At 37.2% G+C, this 19569-nt stretch overlaps 1 protein-coding gene across 5 annotated transcripts; it reads left to right on the top strand.

The window, feature by feature from the left end:
* The first annotated feature begins 9021 nt into the window (after positions 1-9021).
* Positions 9022-19240, top strand: LOC145076936 (UDP-glycosyltransferase 76H1-like). Of its 5 annotated transcripts, none has more exons than XM_079022729.1 (3): positions 9022-9778; positions 9919-10818; positions 13725-15528. In XM_079022729.1, exons 1-2 carry the CDS (start codon positions 9298-9300, stop codon positions 10788-10790), a joined length of 1353 nt encoding a protein of 450 aa, XP_078878855.1. In that variant the 5' UTR covers positions 9022-9297; the 3' UTR covers positions 10791-10818; positions 13725-15528. The 5 variants fall into 5 exon arrangements, 3 of the variants coding, with proteins under 3 accessions (XP_078878855.1, XP_078878854.1, XP_078878853.1); XM_079022728.1 differs by lacking the exon at positions 13725-15528 and adding an exon at positions 19074-19240 and having other exon boundaries at positions 9026-9778; XM_079022727.1 differs by lacking the exon at positions 13725-15528 and having other exon boundaries at positions 9028-9778; positions 9919-10916.
* The last annotated feature ends 329 nt before the right edge of the window (positions 19241-19569 follow it).

Raw genomic sequence — 19569 nt, 5'->3', positions numbered from 1 at the left:
GAAAACCTATCACTAAGGATCGTCGACAACAATCGACTCAGGGAAGTCAACAATAGTCTTTGACTGCCCCCTCCTGGTCAATATTTTAATGCATGAGTCCATGTATTATGGTTGGGTCTTCATACCACTGCCAGCCTACATGCGTGGGTCGAACATATATTCTCTCAATTCTTGTCCCAACAGATTTCCAGCCTAGCAGTAGAATGGTCTTCTAGGCCCAGCTCCACCTCTTGCTCATCATGGCCACGTGACAACCTCCTCCACAACTAATGCGATGGGACAACAACCTTCTTCTAATTTCCTAACTCCTTGGGATTAGTTTGGACCCAAATCAAGCAACAACCCTCCATCAAATGTTTTCATCAATGTCTCTTTAAGAACCGGGCCAAAATGATTGGATTATGGATACGAGAGCAATCGATCATGTTCATGTAAATGAATGTATACTCGAATCCCTTAGTTATAATCATAATTTTCATTCGGTTATAGCTGGTAACATATCTCATATTCCTATAAATAAGATCGATCATTCTTCATTTCTTTTACATAATTCACACTGTCCCCTTCACCTTTACAATATTCCTATCACACCCACTATAATAATAATAATAATAATAATAATAATAATAATAATAATAATAATAATAATAATAATGAAACATCCCAAAAATACGACCCGAGAATTTCATTTTTAATTTAACCAAAAATCATAAAACTGAGTATCATATAGTAAAACCATACGCTACGTATCTCAAACCATACTAAAATACTGTGAGAAAACTGAGTCACAACTGTATCAAAACATATCTAAGAAAACTGTATCAACTCCCAGGACAAAAACTGAAGTTGTGGTGTGTGCGATGCCATCATCCCGAGCTCTTCCCTTTACTTGCGGAAGTACCTGAAACCAAAAATGAAACCGTACACGAAGCTTAGTGAGCTCCCCCAAACTACCACATACCATACAATACATATAAAATACATACCGGGACTTGCCTACTGCATCGAACCGAGGTCCGGACTAACTGGGGCCTTGCCCCCTGCATCGGACCGAAGTCCGGAAACTGACTGGGACCCCGTCCCCTGCATCGGACCGAAGTCCGGACTAACTGGGGCCTTGCCCCCTGCATCGGACCGAAGTCCGGAAACTGACTGGGACCCCGTCCCCTCCATCGGACCAAAGTCCGGACTAACTGAACATAGCATAGCATAACATATCAACTAGCATAAACACATATACTGCATACTGCATTGGGCCGTTGCCCGGAACACATAACGCATAACACATGACCCTGTCTGGGCCACGAAGGCGTCAAACATACTAACTACTGCATCGGACCGAAGTCCGGAAACTACTGCTAACTGAACGGGCCGGCATTGTGGCCTTAGACCCGTTCCTACTGGAAGGAAACTCACCTCGTCAAATTAGAGGCAATAGAGGTCGAAAACGACTTTTCTACAAAAGATTATTTAGAATAAATAATCTTAACCAAGTTGTATAGTATGTTACAAGGTTTTCGTACATATAAAGAACGCCGAAATCCGAGTTATAACGAAGAAGTTATGACCCGTTGAAGTTTCGCGACGGAACCGGCACGATACCGGGAAGCGTAAATAGTGAATTTACGATAGAGCGATATTTAGCCTTAGCGATCTAAACGAAAGTCGTAGAATATGTTAAACTAAGAACATCGATAAAAAGAACGCCCAAATCTGACTTCGTATGAGGAAGTTATGATTTTTCTAAGATTTAGCATAGCAGTGCACAGCCCGAAATTTGAATTTTAGATCGGTCGATTTTTAGCCGACGGGATCTAAATGAAAGTTGTAGTACTCGTAAATACCAACGCGTGGATATAAAGAACATCGATAATAGAGCTCGTATGCGAAAGATATGGACGAAGCTTAGTCCCCACTTTTCGAGCGCGGCGAATTCGATACAGTTTTGTAAATCCGAGATAGAATGAGAATTAGCCAACGAGGTCTAAATGAAATTTGAAGATCTCACTAATAGGAACTCAACGGTTAAAAGACAGACAAAAACGGAACTCGTATGCGAAAGTTATGGACGAAGCTTAGTCTCTACTTTTCGAGCGCGGCGAATTCGATACAGTTTTGTAAATCCGAGATAGAATGAGAATTAGCCAACGAGGTCTAAATGAGAGTTGAAGATCTCATTAATAGGAACTCAACGGTAAAAAGACAGACAAAAACGGAACTCGTATGCGAAAGTTATGGACGAAGCTTAGTCTCTACTTTTCGAGCGCGGCGAATTCGATACAGTTTTGTAAATCCGAGATAGAATGAGAATTAGCTAACGAGGTCTAAATGAAAGTTGAAGATCTCATTAATAGGAACTCAACAGTAAAAAGACAGACAAAAACGGAGCTCGTATGCAAAAGTTACGGACGAAGCTTGGAGACTACTTTACTATACACTTCCTATAAATACAAGGGTGAACTCCTCATATTTTCTTTACACCATAAGCCTTTCTTTCTCTCTCTAACTTCTCTCTAACCTCCCTAAACCCCTCCCAAGTCTAGGGAACCTCCCTATCACGAGAAGAAAGCCCCGGAGCGCCCGACGGCTCCGAGAAGAAAAGCTTTCGGCTCGGAAACGCTGCTCTAGCGAAACCCGGTTTTTAATAAAAACCCGTTGTAAGTGAGTTACGCCTATACTATATTTAATATAGCTTTTATTTAATTATAGTAACATTATTAGGACCTTCAAATAATTATTTGGGCTATTATTATGAGTTGTATTGAGTGTTATTTAACGCTTATATAATAGTAATAATAGCTAGACTATTAATTAGTCGCGATTAACGTTAAAACTAAACTTTAGTGGTATTAATAGTAGGTTTTGGTCAAGGAAAATTGTTTTAAGAAGTAACGAAGAGTTGTCCGAGTGCCGAGTCACCACCTTACCAGGTGAGTGCATAGTCCCTTTCATCTTACACATAGATATGAAGTATTTTATATAAACTACGTGCTATGTGTGCATATTATCTGAATACTTGCTGTCTATGCTGGTTGAACGTTTTATACATGTTTTAAAGGACTTAAACTGTATACGTATCTTATATATACGAAAATGTTGGGTATGAGATGGGTAGATGAATGATGAGAGATAGAAGATGACATGAGTATACATTGGCAGCTATAGACTTAGTGCCTATGGGACAAACACCGGTAGCTATGGACTTAGTACCTTTTAGACGTTGGTAGCTATGGATTTAGTACCTGTTGGGAATTGGTAGCTATGGACTTAGTACCTATTAGTTAGACGCTGGTAGCTAAGGATTTAGTACCTGTAGGAATTGGTAGCTATGGACTTAGTACCTGTTGAACATTGGTAGCTATGGACTTAGTACCTATTAGATAAAGACTGGTAGCTATGGATTTAGTACCCGATGAATAGACTATAGCAGCTATGGAATTAGTGCTTTATGAACGAACATTGGCGGCTATGGATTTAGTGCCAGTCCTATAACCCTGGAAGTAAGGGACTTCGGAATAAACGAATGCAGGATAGATGACTCTTAGGTTAAATCCTTAAAGAGTAAAGAAGATAATGGGGATGGGTAATTGGGTTGATTGTTTGATTGAACATAATAATTATATTATTGTGGGTTGAAAACCCTATGTACTCACCAGGTTTCCCAACCTGACCCACTCAGTTTATGTATATCACAGGTGACGAAGTGAAGTGACATTACACTGATAGATTTAAAAGAGATGTAGATCATTAGTGTAAATCATTGTAAGTTCTGTTTATGCTTATGTTTCGGTATTAACGATGACATCCCAAACATTTTAAAATGAAATAAATATGTTTCTTCGAAAATGTTTTAATAACGTATTTACCATGTTTTTCTGGGAACAAATTCCGCAACCTTTTTATAAAATGAAGTACTCTGATTTTTATAAAGCATAAACAAAATCGGTTTTTTCTGGCCGTGATTTTGGGGATGTCTCACCGAAGTCCGGACTAACTGAACATAGCATAGCATAACATATCAACTAGCATAAACACATATACTGCATACTGCATCGGGCCGTTGCCCGGAACACATAACGCATAACACATAATCATGTCTGAGCCACGAAGGCGTCAAACATACTAACTACTGCATCGGACCGAAGTCCGGAAACTACTGCTAACTGCACGGGCCGGCATTGTGGCCTTAGACCCATTCCTACTGGAAGGAAACTCACCTCGTGATCTGGCTGCTGAGTGTATGGCTCTGGAAACTATCTGCTGCTGCTCCGGTATCTCCCCGGCTACAATTCCACAAATACACTCAATCAAATACTAATAACTGCATTGGGGTAAAACAACTTTTTCACCCCTGGCTAAAGTCAACTCTCCCGGTCAAAGTCAACCTACAGTTGACCTGACTCGCCGAGTTGGGCCGCCAACTCACTAAGTCTCTATTCTCACTTCTCACCCTACTCGTGGCTACTCGTCGAGTATGGCAACGACTCGACGAGTCCCCTCTAGATTCAAAAACTCAGGCAATCTGCATCCGACTCGCCGAGTCATATGAACAACTCGACGAGTTGTTCTTGAGCTAAGAAGATTGTCTTGGACTCGCCGAGTTGTATGAACAACTCGTCGAGTCCTTTCATCACTGAGTCTTCCCTCCAACCCACTGAGTCCACTCTCCTACTCACAGGTCCCCACTCGACATCACTCAAAAGGGAAAAATCAGGGACTCGCGACTCGACTCGCCGAGTCGTTCTTCCGACTCGCCGAGTCGCATCCATGCAGCTACTCTAAACTCGATTCTGCTTGAATCCAACGTCTAAAACTTATAGATATGGGCTTCCTTAGCTCGATTAACACGTAAAGATTCTATCTTTACGTGTCCATAAGCATCCATGAAGATAATAAGGCTCCAAAAAGCATGATAAAGGCTAGATCTAGGGTTCTCATGCAAAGCAACTTCAAAAAGGCAATAGATCCAGGCTCTACAACTCCTAAATGAACAGATCTAGGGATATCTCGACCTATTAAGGCATCCATACATCTATAAGGTTGGAAAATACATCAAACTAGCCCTAGAAATGTTCTAATGGAGGTTTAAAGCATAAAACAGAAGGAATCCGAGAAATACCTCAATGAACTCTGATTTTGCCCTTGGATCTTTGCTCTACACCTCTTCTCTTTGGTTCTTTCTTCTTTTTCTTCTTCAAACCTTCAAGATTCCACACAAAAACACTTTAATCAATCAAGGGATGGATTAGGGTTTCTCACAGCTCTCTGAGGGTGAAGGAGGCGAGTTTGGGGCACATAACACTGCTTAAATATGGAGCAAACCCGGGGATTTAGGGTTTCTTCCTGGCAGGCAGACTCGCCGAGTCCCGAATATGGACTCACCAAGTCGCCGACTAACACGTACTCGAAATCTCGTCCCTACTCGACGAGTCGGGCTATATACTCGCCGAGTCCCTCTTGAAAACTTCTAAATAAATGTCGTGGAAGCAACATACCAGAGACGGGTCGTTACAAATAATAATAATAATAATAATAATAATAATAATAATAATAATAATAATATTTAATAATAATAATAATAATAATAAATCTTATGTCCCCATCAAAATAAATGTTTAATTGAATTTGACTAATTTGGTTTTACTGTCAAGGATTACAAGGATTACAGGACAAAACAACATTTAATCCGATGTGATAGTGATGGCCTTTTTTACCCGACTTTTCCTTCAACACCTCAAGCTAATAATGTCTTTGTAAGCCCTTCCATTTGGCACCAATGTCTCGACCATCCAAAGAAAAAAAAAACTTTGCAATCTTTAATTTCCAATAATTCCATCTTATGTAACTTAAAAATATAAATTCTTCCCACATTTAACTTAAAGACAAAAAGAGTTATTTCATTCAAATTCAGAAAGAAAAAACATCTAGTTTGACATATGTAACTCAAAGAGGAACAATATACATGCAAACCAAATTTATGTAAAATTATGAAGGTTCAAAATGTAATTCAAAAATCCAAGTGCATAGAAACAAAATGAAACATAGGACCTAGCTATTTCATTTGTTAAGGGTCCATCGCTTGTTAATTGAACATAACTATGTCTTTTTAAGGCTAGAGGGAATGATGGTGAACTTAACACACTAATCTGCCACCTAAGTTTTTGTAATAAAACATGAAAATCTTGGAATTATTGGGGTGTGTGGTGATTCCATTTAAATGGCTACGTTTTAGTTTGGTAAAAAAAATAGAGAACACCATTCATAGACCATTTCCCCCTTTCTCTATATTCTCTCTTTTTGTTGGCCGGTTGCGAGGCATCCTTGTCGAGACCCTTGGCGAGAGCCTAAGGGCGGAGTTGGTGACGTCTTGGTGAGGAGTGGCAAGGGTCACTCCCTATAGTCTAAGCCATCCCAAACCAATTTTAAAGTTCAACAACAAACTTTTTGGTTATCTGGGTCTAAAACCCAAAACCAGTTCCAAGTACCAATTTTTGGTTCCAACTGTTTCATCCCCACTTTGGCCTAATACTTGGAAGCAAACCAAAGTCAGTTCCTTAATACCGTGTCGATTCTTTCTTAAGTCTTCTAATCCTTCAATTCTGATTTTTGGGTTTGACAAAATTGCAAAAATGGTCCCTGTGTTTGGCAAAATTATGTAGTTTTGGTCCAAAAAGTTTTAGTGGTGCACCAATGGTCCAAAATTGGATCTTTCTATTGGTTTTGGTCCCTCTCCATCTAAAAAGACGATTATACCCCTCATATTTGTTTTTTATTTTTTTATTCATTTTAGTATTTTTAAGTAATTAAAAATCAAAATACCTCTCTCTCTCTCTCTCAAGAAACATGTTTTCAGCTTCCACAACCGGAAATAATCTCCGTCACCGCCAGAAACTGCCACCTCCCCCTCCGTTGCTGATCACCTATGAAAAATGCATCTCTCTTTCTCTCTCGCTCTCTCTCTCTCTCTCTCTCTCTCTCTCTCTCTCTCTCTTTCTCTCCCCTATCCCTATCTGCACAGTCACCGACGAACGAACACCCCAACACTTTTCTCACCCTCGCCATCGTTCTCCACCACCTAAAAAGTCGTCCTCTCCACCTAGCGTCGCCTCCTCTCCCCACCGTTGGCCACCTATAAAAATACACCTCTACTCCCTCTGCTTTGTCACCGACGAAAGAACACATCGCCACTTCTCCCATCCTCGACATCGCTCTTTTGCAGATCTGGAGCACCACCATCTTTAATCTTTTGTTAGAACTATGGTTTTCAGATCCGCCAGAGCCGGAGAAGATGAAAGGTAAGAACACCACCACCTGTTCTATCCAGAAACACCATCACCACTGCGACAACCCTCTGAAAAAAACTTATGGGCTTTCAAGAACAGTCTATGTCTACAAATTGATATTCATATATGTGCACTCATATCATTTATGTGTTTAGGGTTAATGGACTCAAAAAAGGATACGATGGTGCTGAATCAAATCGGAGCTAAAATCATCCCGTAAATAGAATCTAAAATTGTGTGTGCCTTGTGTTCTTGGAGAAAATCACCAGCCATGGCCATTGCTGTTGGATCTCTTTGATTCCAGATGGAAGAGCCGAATTGAAATAGATGTGCTCCAATTTTTCTTGTGGTGGTGTTGACCGATGATGGTGGGTGATGAAGTGGCGGTGACGACTAATGCTCAAGCGTGTTTTCGGTGGTGTCGGCGATGGGTGGGATCTTCGTTTTGGGAGAGATACACAAATAAAGAGTGGGATATTGGGTGGGTAGAATTTTCTTTTTTGATTTTTTTTAATTAAAACGTCTTAAAAGAATAACAAAAGATATTGAAAAAGAATTACTAAAAGGGCATATTAGTCATTTTAGGTGGGATGTGGACCAAAAACACAAGAAAATATAACCATAGGGACCAAAACCGCACAAGGTATCTAAAATTGGACCAGTGGTACACCAACATTTCGTTTTGGACCAAAACTATAGAATTTTGCCAACCACAGGGACCATTTTTGTAATTTTGTCTTTGGGTTTTGGTTCATTCACGCCGGGTCGGTCCCACTTTCATTCCTACTTGGAATGATGACAGAGGCAACAAACGACAAGGGAGCTAGGAGTTGCCAATGTTTGGTACAATCTGTCTGATTCTAAATCGGACATACTCCTGACAAAGGCTCTAAACAATCTTTCTCTGACTGAAAACATATTTGTTTGTTAGACATCTAAATGGTTGTATTTAGAAGACACAAAACCAATAGTGAAGGTTTGTGTATATGTTAAGATTGAACTTAAAAATGATTTAGAAGGAAAATGAAAAGTTATTTGGAGGAACAAAGTGAGAAACCAAAATAAAATAAATAAAGGAAAGAGGAAAATGAGTACTATTGACTAATTCAAAAACACAATTCAAACCTAGCTAATAATACTTCCTTTTATAAAGTATCAAAACAAAATATGGGCCACTAAAACATAAGATAATGAATTAATGACACGAAAAAATTATGCCACTTAAAAACCTTGTGCTACTTCTTGTGCTATTAAATGTAATTTTTATTTTTTTTTTTTTTTTTTTTTTTTTTTTTTTTTTTTTTTTTTTGTAGTGAGGGTGATTCTCGACTACTTAGTCTTTTTTGCGTCAGTTCAAGAAAACAGAAATCCAAAACTGATATTCAATTCTAAGAAATGAGACATATTCAATTATGATTTTGTGAACATTATGATTTTTTAGAATATTTTGTAGTAGTATTGAATCTAATTTACATCTAATTTTCAATTTCGAGGATTTTTTTTTAGATCATTTTGATTTTGTGTAGTAATTATGAATCAACATGTTTTGTGAGAAAACCCAAAACTGATGTTCAATTCTAATTTTGTAGTAATTATGATTCTGATATTCAATTATTATTTTGTAGTACGTAGTTTGTAGTAGATTTTGTTGCAGTTTTGAATCTTGTATTAAGTTCTGATTTTATAGTAGTTTTAATTCTGATTTTCAATTATTATTTTGTGAGATTCTGAATCTGATTTGGTATTTTTGTTGCGTGTTTTATAGTTTTAGCAACCATACTTTGATAGTTAGGCGTTTATAGTTACGTAAATGTTTTTTCTTTTGTAAATTAAAGGCAAAACCAATCATAGGCCATGGTAGTGAATCAGTGAATGTTGGTGCTTCCCATAAAGACAGATGAGTGCCTCTACTCCTTTTCTTCATTGTTTACTAAATATTCTCTCTGCGCACAAACCACTAAAGAAAACAAAAACTATTCTAGATCGATACATAGATACATAGAGAGATAGAGAGATGGAAGAACACGGCGGAAGACGGTGGCCACTGGTGGTGCTAGCATCATCCCCGTTTCATGGCCACATGACCCCTACTCTTCAGCTCGCTAAAGCCCTTCATGCCCATGGGTTCTCTATAGCCATTGCTCACTCCAATTTAAACCCTCCTAACCCTTCTAACCATCCTTCCTTCACTTTTCTCCCGCTTTCCGACAATTTATCCACTATTGATGACTCCGGTAGCTTCAGTAATTTCATCCAGACTCTCAACAAAAACTGCAAACCATCCTTCCAAGAACACTTGACTCGATTGATCGGTGAACAAAATGGAGGAAATAAATCAATCGTTGTCATCTATGACCACCTTATGTTTTTTGCAGGAATCGTTGCCGTCGATCTGAATCTTGCCGCCATAGTCTTCCGCAGTTGCAGTGCAGCGTACTTTCCGGCTTACCTTGTCCGTCAGCAGCTCCATCAAGAAAGCAGATTTCTTGAACAAGGTACATCAAACTTAATTACAACCTTGATTTATGTAGATGAAAGATTCAATTAAGTAATCTAGTACTTTTTCAATTAAAAGCACGACAAAGTACTAGATGTATATACAAACTAATTAAGGTAACTCCTATTTGTTGAAAAGATTATGTGATGCAGGAGATGGTGCCAAATCATCATCCCCTCAGGTACAAAGATCTGCCCTTTTCAAAATCACCTGTTGAAGATATGCAGCAACTGGTAGCCATAATGAGCCAATCGATACGACCCTCTACAGTTATTTGGAACACCATCAAAGTTCTCGAACATGAAGCCTTAACCCAAATCCAGAAGCACTACCAGGTTCCAGTTTTTGCAGTCGGACCTCTGCACAAAATAGCACCAACTAATCCCCCTACTAATTTTCTCGAAGAGGACACTAGTTGCATTGCCTGGCTCGACAAACAAGCTCCCAAATCCGTGATTTACATAAGCTTCGGAAGCTTAATGAGGTTGGATAAGAAAGTGCTAACCGAGATGGCATGTGGGATAGCCAAAAGCAACCAGCGGTTCATATGGGTGGTTAGACCGGGTTCAGTTTGTGACTCGGAATGGACTGAGTTCTTGCCGGAGGGTTTCATAGAGGAGACGAGAGAACGTGGCTTGATTGTAAAATGGGCGCCCCAAAAGGAAGTGTTGGCCCATTTTGCTGTTGGTGGATTTTGGAGTCATTGTGGTTGGAATTCGACATTGGAGAGTATTTCGGAAGGGATTCCGATGATATGCCAACCTTTTAATATAGACCAAATGGTGAATGCACGTTACGTGAGTTATGTATGGAAGATAGGGTTTGAATTGGAGGGTTTAGAGAGTGGGGAGATGGAAATTATGATTAGGAGAGTTATGGTGGATGAAGAAGGGGAGGAGATGAGAGTTAGAGCAATCGGAATGAAGGAAATGGTTAAAGAAGCAGTGCAAAATGGTGGTTGTTCATATGATTCGTTGGAGGAGTTAGTGGGTTTCATCTCGTCGTGTTGATAGTCAAGAAATGTGGTGAATCTGCAAGGTACAAAACAATTTATTGAATGATCAACTTATTCACATTCAAATTTAAATGAGGTTTTTCGATTCTTATAAATCTCAAATATTTCATTGCTGGCTAAACTTACATATATACGTATTTTATTTTTCCGTTTAAGCCAAAACACTAGATTAGTTAAAAACTAAGAATATAATATAGATTCTAGGTTATAACCATGGACACAACGGATGAATAACTTAAAAATAATTTTAATTAAATTATAACTTAGTTATTGAGAATTATAACTGGATCGGAAAAAAACCGGGACCGGGACGGACCGAACTGGATTATCATATTAGGGGGCCAGTTTTCAGGTTTGATTTTTTATCAATAATCAGGTTTCGGATTTGGACCGGACCGTACCCGAATTAAAGGATTTAACCCGGACCGGACCGAAAAACAAAAAGTTATTTATTTTATTTTTTTATTGACAAACAGTAAGCAAGAATTACCAAAATTAAAAAAAAAAAATGTTGTCCGATTGAATTGATTCGACCTCTCCAATGGATCACATTATAGTGTCAATTTTTTTTTTTTTGTTTCGGCCTCTTCACTTGATCGTATTATGGTGTTGATTTTTGTTTCTCGAAAAACCAAAAGTTATTTCCTAAAATAATTTTTTAATAAAAATAGTGCAGTTTTTTTTAAATAATATAGTATTTTTTTTAAAATAAAAATAGTGTTGTTAAGTGCAATTTTTATAAAAATAGTGCAGTTTTGCTTTATAAAAGTAGTGCAGCTTTTTTTAATAAAAATAGTGATGTTAAGTGCAAAAACGGTCCGATTTTTGGGTAAGGTGATTCACGAGTTTTGGTCTTCGGGTCGGGCCGGTCCGAGTTCAGCAAGTTGCTCATCCCTGGTAATATCATAATGACATAATCATTGATTGAAATTAAGAAATGATATTGGTTTGAATTATTAATGTATTATTGTATTATACATTTAGATAGCGTGTATTTGTATTTAGCCCAACAGTTTCCTAGCCCATGGGGACCATGTAATCTTGTATTTAATCATTATTATTACAATGCTTCTTCATTGAGGAAAGATCTCGTCCAATATGGTTTCAGACTAAACCCATCTACCCTAATTTCCTCTTCACGATCCTCCTGTTGACGTGCATCAATTGTGTCGTCGATCACCCTTCTGCTTTGCCATGTTTTCTTTTCTTCTTTCTTCTTCACCTCTCTCTCCATCTACACTCTCTATAATCAGCCATGTCTGGTGATGAATCCTCAGGTTCGAAAAACTCCATCAATCAGAAGCCATATGGTGTTGTTAACATCAAAACTCATGTTCCTATTATTCTTGACTTCAATGAATTAAACTATGATGCCTGGCGCGAATTGTTTGAAACTCACTATAGGGGATATCGGGTGCTTGGATTTCTCGACGGGACTTCACTTCCAAAGTCTGATAAGGATGAAGAATGGTATGCCCTAGACTACATTGTCAAGTCATGGATCTATGCCACTTTTACTCAGCCTCTCCTCACATCCATAGTCAAGAAAAACTCCACCGCTCATTCCATATGGCAAAGCCTTGAAGACTTGTTTCGTAAAAATAAAGATACCCGAGCCATTGAACTTGAAAACGAACTTCGATTCATGACACAAGGTGAACTTTCAATTGCCCAATATTGTCAAAAAATGAAGTCCATCAATGATCTCTTGGCCAATATCGAGAACCCTATCCCTGAAAAGTCGTTTATTGCACATCTGTTGAATGGCTTATCCCCACAGTTCGAAAACATATCCATGCTTCTTCGCCACAGGGACCCATTTACAACCTATAATTTGGTCCGCTCCAAGCTTCTGGTTGAAGAAAGCAGACTAAAATCGAACTGCCCAACACCACCTTCACACTTGGATCACTCCTCTGCACCTTCGATATTGTATGCCGCCAACAGTAGTCGCACACTGTCTTCCTCTAACCGTAGTGGTCGTCGTCCTAATCAGAATCGTCGTGGAGGCGGCAACTCTGACTCCCATCGCCGAATACTTCTGGGTCTGGTCATATGTTGCATCCCCAACCGGTTCCTTGGAACCCATTCACCTTACCGTGGCAGAATTTTCCTTGGGGGTATCCACCTTCTTGGCCCAGCTATAGACCCAATTCAGCAGCCCAACGGCGCATGCCTAACTCACCAGCCCAATCAATTCAATAGGGCATTCTTGGTACCCCACCTTCCGCTACAGCAACTGCATATCACACAACCTCCACTCCAACTCTTCGGCCTCCATGGCAGTGGTTCCCTTCAATATCTCAAAATTAGCCTATCGACCTCGCTCAAGCCTTCAACTCCTTGAATGTTACTGATAGTGCGGATGCTAATTGGTATACGGACACCGGAGCCACATCACACCTTGGCTCCGATACAGGTATACTCACATCTTTTATCAATAAGAGACACATTAAATCTGTTCTTATTGGCAATGGTTCATCTATTCCCGTTACTCATACCGGTCACTCCAAACTTTTTTCTGTTAATCGTCCTTTACATCTTCATAACATTATTGTCACCCTTAATATTATCAAGAATCTTATTTCATTTGGCATTTTGTATATATAAAAAATGTTAGAAAATTATAATTTTGTAGAATGCAATATAAATATAAATAAAACTGAAACTGAAATCTATATAAATAATAAAACTGTACAAAGGTTTTATAAATTTCTAAAATCTTCTTTATACACAACAACAAATGTTTTATTTGATAGTTTACCATCTTTATCGAAACACATATCAACAAACACAAGTCTAGGTGTCGTTTGTTTTTTCGAAGCGAAAATGTTTGAAGTATGCGGACCACCTCTGCAACCCTCTGAAGAAAGAGACCAAACGGTTGCAGCATGTAATAAAAAGTTTATTTGTTTTTTAACCTCTACAGACTGCTGCAATAAATTAAACTAAGGTGTGAAGAGGTTTGAAGCAGATGGTCAAGTGTTGCGTCACGCAGTACACATGCAACAGTTTTTAAGTTAGAAGTCTTCTGAAAAACAAACAGCTGCGAATGGTCAAGTGTTACGTGTGTGCTGCGCGGAGCATCAATAAGTAGTCAGAAGTAGTTTTTTAGAAAAAACAAATAGCACTTAAACTTTGTTGCTTATCCGGTTATCCCTTTAGAGTGTTGATGGCTATTTTGACAATTTTACCCTTGTCCTACATCACATATAAAAGAGGATACGAAGAAGGAACAAAAAAAGAAAACAGAAATATTAAAATTAAGATAAATATAACAATATTTACATACACAGATCAGTGATATAAACTATCAAGCATACAATTTTAGTTTCAATAAACATTTACTTAGGCATTTTAGCAAACAAGCTATGTACATAGAGTTTATTTTGTCAACCACCTGGAAATCACCAAACTTTATCATTTACTCTGTTATCCCCATCATGGTATATATCAGTCACTTCTACTTGATTATCCTTGACATGGTGTAAGCTTTCCAACTACCCAGACCATATGCAAAAGTTGTTGTCGAAAATGACAAAATTCATTAGTTATTTAATTTATTTTCTAATAGTAATATGTGTGATGGCATAAAAGAGTTGTCATATAAAAGATGGTCTAACATAAAATCACCCAGAAAATAAGCAATTTAATAAACTTGTCAATGACAAAATGAAGTGAACTTACTGAAATGTAAGATGGTAAAATGTGATCATCTTTCAAAATTCGTTGATATTCATGTAATCTTTGGAGACGGGGCTTAAAGCCTTTGAGTTTGGATTTTTTGCCCACGAGTAGAGCTTATTTAACATCTGAATAAAACATATTCATTTAAACTTTTGATGTTGTTTTTTAATTTCCGGGTACCAAAGGCAACAAAGCAATAAACTTTGCCTGAATATTCTTTCATTAGGTTTATGTTATTATCATAAAATAAAAAAAATGAAGGTAGAAGAGAACATGTCACCCCTTAAAGTTGATTTGCTTTTCACAAAACGGGACATATACATGACCCACAAACAACACACAAATCACAAGAACACAGACAAATTTTTTTTTACAATTTGACATTTTAAAGGGCACACAAGAAGAAGAAAGACATTTGGTCACCTTTATATAAAAATTGATCCAAACAGAAGTCAACCGTTGAAAACAACATACAATTTGTGTGAAAATTGGCCCATGTGTTACTGAAAGAAATGAGAAACAACCCCTGTGTGACTAAATTTACAAAACAGCCCTTGTGTTACAAACTTTCAAGCATATAATTTTAGTTTCAACAAACTACATAATAGCTCCCTATATTAGGTGTTTTTTGTTTTTTTGAAGCAAAAATTCATGAAGTCTACGGACCACCTCTACAACCATCTATAGCAGAAGAGGTGGACCAAACGGTTGCAGACTGTAATAAGAAATGTGTTTGTTTTTTAACATATGAATGCTGCTACAGATATTAGAAATTTAAAATAAACTGATTTTATAAACCGAAAATAGTTTTTCAATATCGCAAATTTTAATAATGTATGACATTTCAACAAGAATTTATGATATTTTAGCAAAAAAAAATGATATTTCAACAAAAAAAATAATGATATTTCATCAAGAAATTATCATTATTCAATATAAAAAGCGAAAAAAAAATCAACAAGAATAAACCAAAAAAACGAAAAAAAAAAAAAGTGAAACAAGAATTCAGCAAGATTTCAGCAACATATAATCAAGATTCATCAAGATTTCAGCAAGAAAAAAAAAATGAGGTTGGAAAAGTAATACAAGTACTGCCCCAATCAAAACACACGCATAATTTTTTTTTTACTCCAAAGACTTCTAAAAAACGAACAGTTGTAAGAGGAAAAGTGTTGTGTGTGTGCTGCATTGCGCATCAATAAGAGGTCTGAAAAGTTTTTTTTACAAGAAAAACAAACACCTTAATGTATTTCATAATACATTGTAAAAAATTACATAATAGCTCCCTATGCTAATCAATGGACAAAATAGCCCCTGTGTTACTAAATTTACAAATATCCCATGTCTTAATAAATTAAGTGAAATCTGGTCCTTAGTTATTCAATCAACAAAACAGCCCCTATGTAACTAAATTTTCAAAACAGTCCCTATGTTAAATTGTGAGAAATTTGGTCCTTTTGTTCATAGAACAAATATCATTCTACTTGATTATTATTTTCTTTTATTTTTTAATCTATACTAATAGTAAGGAATTGTAAGTTTATGGCAACGTACTTTGCATTTTGTTATGAACTTATTTGGTTAATATCAATGTACTTTGAGTTTAATCTTAAATATACTAACCGTAATTTCTAGGTTTCTTTTAAGTTAATATCAAATGTACCACAGATAAACCATTTAAACCCAAAACATTACACCTTATCGAAAAAAAACAGAGATCTCAACTCTTGTTTAGAGGTTAAGTATACAATCAGACCAAAAAAAACCTTTTTTGTTTACAATTTTACCCTTTAAAGGGCACACGAGAAGAAGAAAGACATATAGTCACCTTTATACAAAAATTGATCCAAAAAAAGTCAGCCATAGAAAATAACATATTATTATAGACAAAAGTGTAAAAAATAGGATGTTATTTGATACCATTTTATGAAAAGAGACATACATCCAAAAACAAAAACATAACAATACTTTTAATGTTGTTTTACTTAGGGGTGAGCAAAAACCGAACCGACTAAAGAAAAACCTACAAAACCGCAATAAACCGCAACCGAAAAACCGAAACCGATGCAAAAACCAATTGTGCAAATTTAATTTTTGCAAAAACCGAAGGTCAACGGTGCGGTGCGATTTCTATCCTAAAAACCGGTCCACCAAAACCGAACCGCACCGCAAGCGTGTATTGTAATAAATCAATCAATGTATATTATATACATGCTATTTAAAATACTTATAAACGATAATATATTTATTATATGTTTATTTTGTGTTTGTATAAGACTATATGGGGTGCAAAAAGAAATGTTATATTGTTAGCCAAACGTACTAATCGATTACATGTAATAAGCTTGTAACAAATTAAGTCAAAATCAACCAACCTTCAATTATTAATTAGTTTGTGAGAGTAGTCACAAGTTGTATTTTAAGCGACTTACAATTTTTGATTATGTAATTTTGTTTTGAACTGAAAATGAATGGTTTAAAAAAAAAACAGCACAATACAAGCTTACATGCACATGGTTTTTAGTTCTTACAGTTTTAAAAAAACTGCACCAAAAAACATAAAAGAACTGCACCAAATTCTTAACACGGTTTAAAACCGAAACCGCACCGATACAAACCGAAACCGTATTGAAAAACCGAAAAACCGCACCCAATGGTTTTAAGAATGCAAAAACCACACCATGTGATTTGCGGTTCGGTTTGGTCTGAAAACCACACTAAACCGCACAATGCTCACCCCTAGTTTTACTGGTGTTTTCGTGGTGGAAGATGTGCAAGCAGACATGTAACACTCTGTTCCGAATCGTTTCCTAATTCGGGGTCGTGACCGAGGATCTGATATCATAAGGCTTAGGGCCTTTAGGAAAGAGAGATTTAGACCATTTTGGGTGTGGGTAATGTAGGTTAGATGATCCGGGAGTTCGGTTTGTGATTTGAAGCCCAAGGATATAACCGTAAAGTGGCGGTTCAAGCTTTTTTTGAATTTTGGATTTTAGTTCGGGAAGTTTCAAGGCAAGAATGAGTTGATAGAAGTGTAGAGCTTCTCATTACCTTTCTAAGGATATAAGTATCGTCGAAAACGGACTTAGAATGAAGAAGTTATGGACTTCGGAAGTTTGGCGGTTTTAGAATTAAGCCTAGTACGCTGGGCGTACATGGAAGTACGTTGGGCGTACGAGGCAAGGCAGTCGCAGATTCTATTTGGAGTACGTTAGGCGCACCAGAAGTACCAATGGCATACTCTAGTCAGACCCAAACCCTAATTTAGGATCTTAGGATCTTAGACCCTATTTAAGCTCCTTAACACAACACCACACCCTCTTATCTTCAGCCTCTATCCCATTAAACCCTATAAATGAAACCCTAGCCTCCATTGGTGTGGTTCTTAAGCTTTTGGTGGTATTTCATGCATTTTGGTGCTCATTGAAGAAGAAGGAACTTCTTGTAGAAGTGTAGGATTGCTTGAAGCTTTTGGATCCAGACTTTGTGCATCTTGATCTACCATCTGGAGGTACAAAGCTTCAAGCTTTATGGTTCTTAAGTATAGATCTGTATTTAGGTGGTTTTTTTCCATGTTTTGGTCCCAAGGTGTTGATTTTGTGAGTATAAACTACTCCAATAGCTTAGAATACTCGATCTTGGCATTTGTGAGGTCCCTTATTCATAAAAATGTCATTTTGATGAGTTATTTTGGACCATGCATGAGTTTGGGTGTTTATTATAGATTTTATTAAGGATTTGGTCTCATTAAGTCATGCAAAGGAGTAAAGTTTCCAACTTTACGTGTTAAGACATCTCCTTAGGGTCATATATGAGTTTAGATGTTCTTATCTTAACCATTAAGAGCTTTTGTGGGATTTTTGGCTCTCTGTTGAGTACGTTAGGTGTGCATAGGAGTACACTCAGTGTAATGTATGATTTGCGCAGCGTCTTGTACATTGTGCTTCGACAGTGGGTACGCGGGGCATACGTTTCGAGTACGCAGGGCGTACTTCACAGGAATCCATTTTGGGCCTTGGGCCTTTTAGGGGTTATGCCATTTGAGGTTGGACCAGTTATGGAAGGGGTAAAATGGTATTTTACCCTTTAGGAAGTTGGATTATGGATTGGGCCTTGAATTTTGTGTGATTGGGTTAATTATTAATTATGGTTGTATTTATTGTTAGTTGGTGCGAGGTTATCCGGTAAAGGGAGCCGAGCAATTATTCACTTATTTGCTTATCAGCGGATTGAGGTGAGTTCCTCACTGTGTTTAGCCAGTTGAAGGCACAAATGTCGACCCATTAATTGTATGATTAGTATGCTAGTTGTTTGTATGACTCTTGCATGTGATATGTGTTTATATGTTACCGGGCAAGACCCAATGTCTGGCGAGGCCCGATGATCATTTTGTATGCTATTCATATGTTTGATTATTGCATGTGTTATGTGTTATTATGTCTATATGCTTATATGTATACCGGGCAAGGCCCGATGATTGACATATTTGTATACTGAGTGGGGCCCATTATATGTTTGATATGTATGGTATGTGGTATTTTAGGGAACCTACTAAGCTTCGTGCTTACGGTTTATATGGTTATGGTTTCAGGTATTTCCGGTTCGAAAGAGAAGGGCACGGCTTGATCGCAGCACATCCACCCATGTTTTCACAATGTGATGATTTTGGGATTGTACTCTAATGATTGTTTTATTATGAAATACTTTTAGATGTTTGAATAAAAGATAATTGGTGTTTTGATAAAATTAAAAATGAAATTTTTACCTCATAATTTTGGGACGTTACAAGACAAAAATATAAATATTGAACTTATTAAACTAATTAAAGGGAAGAGTCTTATATTTGGTTATCCCTTTCGAGTGTTGATGGCATATAAGCATAAACAAAAATTCAATTTAAAAGTAAAAGGTAATGAAGAACTATAAGAGAAGGTATATAAAATGTGTAAGAGAATGAGAAGTAGTTACGATAATAAAGACAACCAAAATAAGGAAAAATAATAAAACCATGGACATAGTTATTTGGAGAAGTATTTTAGAATAGCAGAGAAGAAGTAGTATAAAGGACTCAAACTTCGAAAGATGGA

This window comes from Lactuca serriola, chromosome 9, assembly GCF_051521515.1.
Source record: "Lactuca serriola cultivar US96UC23 chromosome 9, Lser_US96UC23_V15, whole genome shotgun sequence".
Lineage (NCBI taxonomy): Eukaryota > Viridiplantae > Streptophyta > Magnoliopsida > Asterales > Asteraceae > Lactuca > Lactuca serriola.
This window is presented reverse-complemented; position numbering and strand designations above follow the sequence as displayed.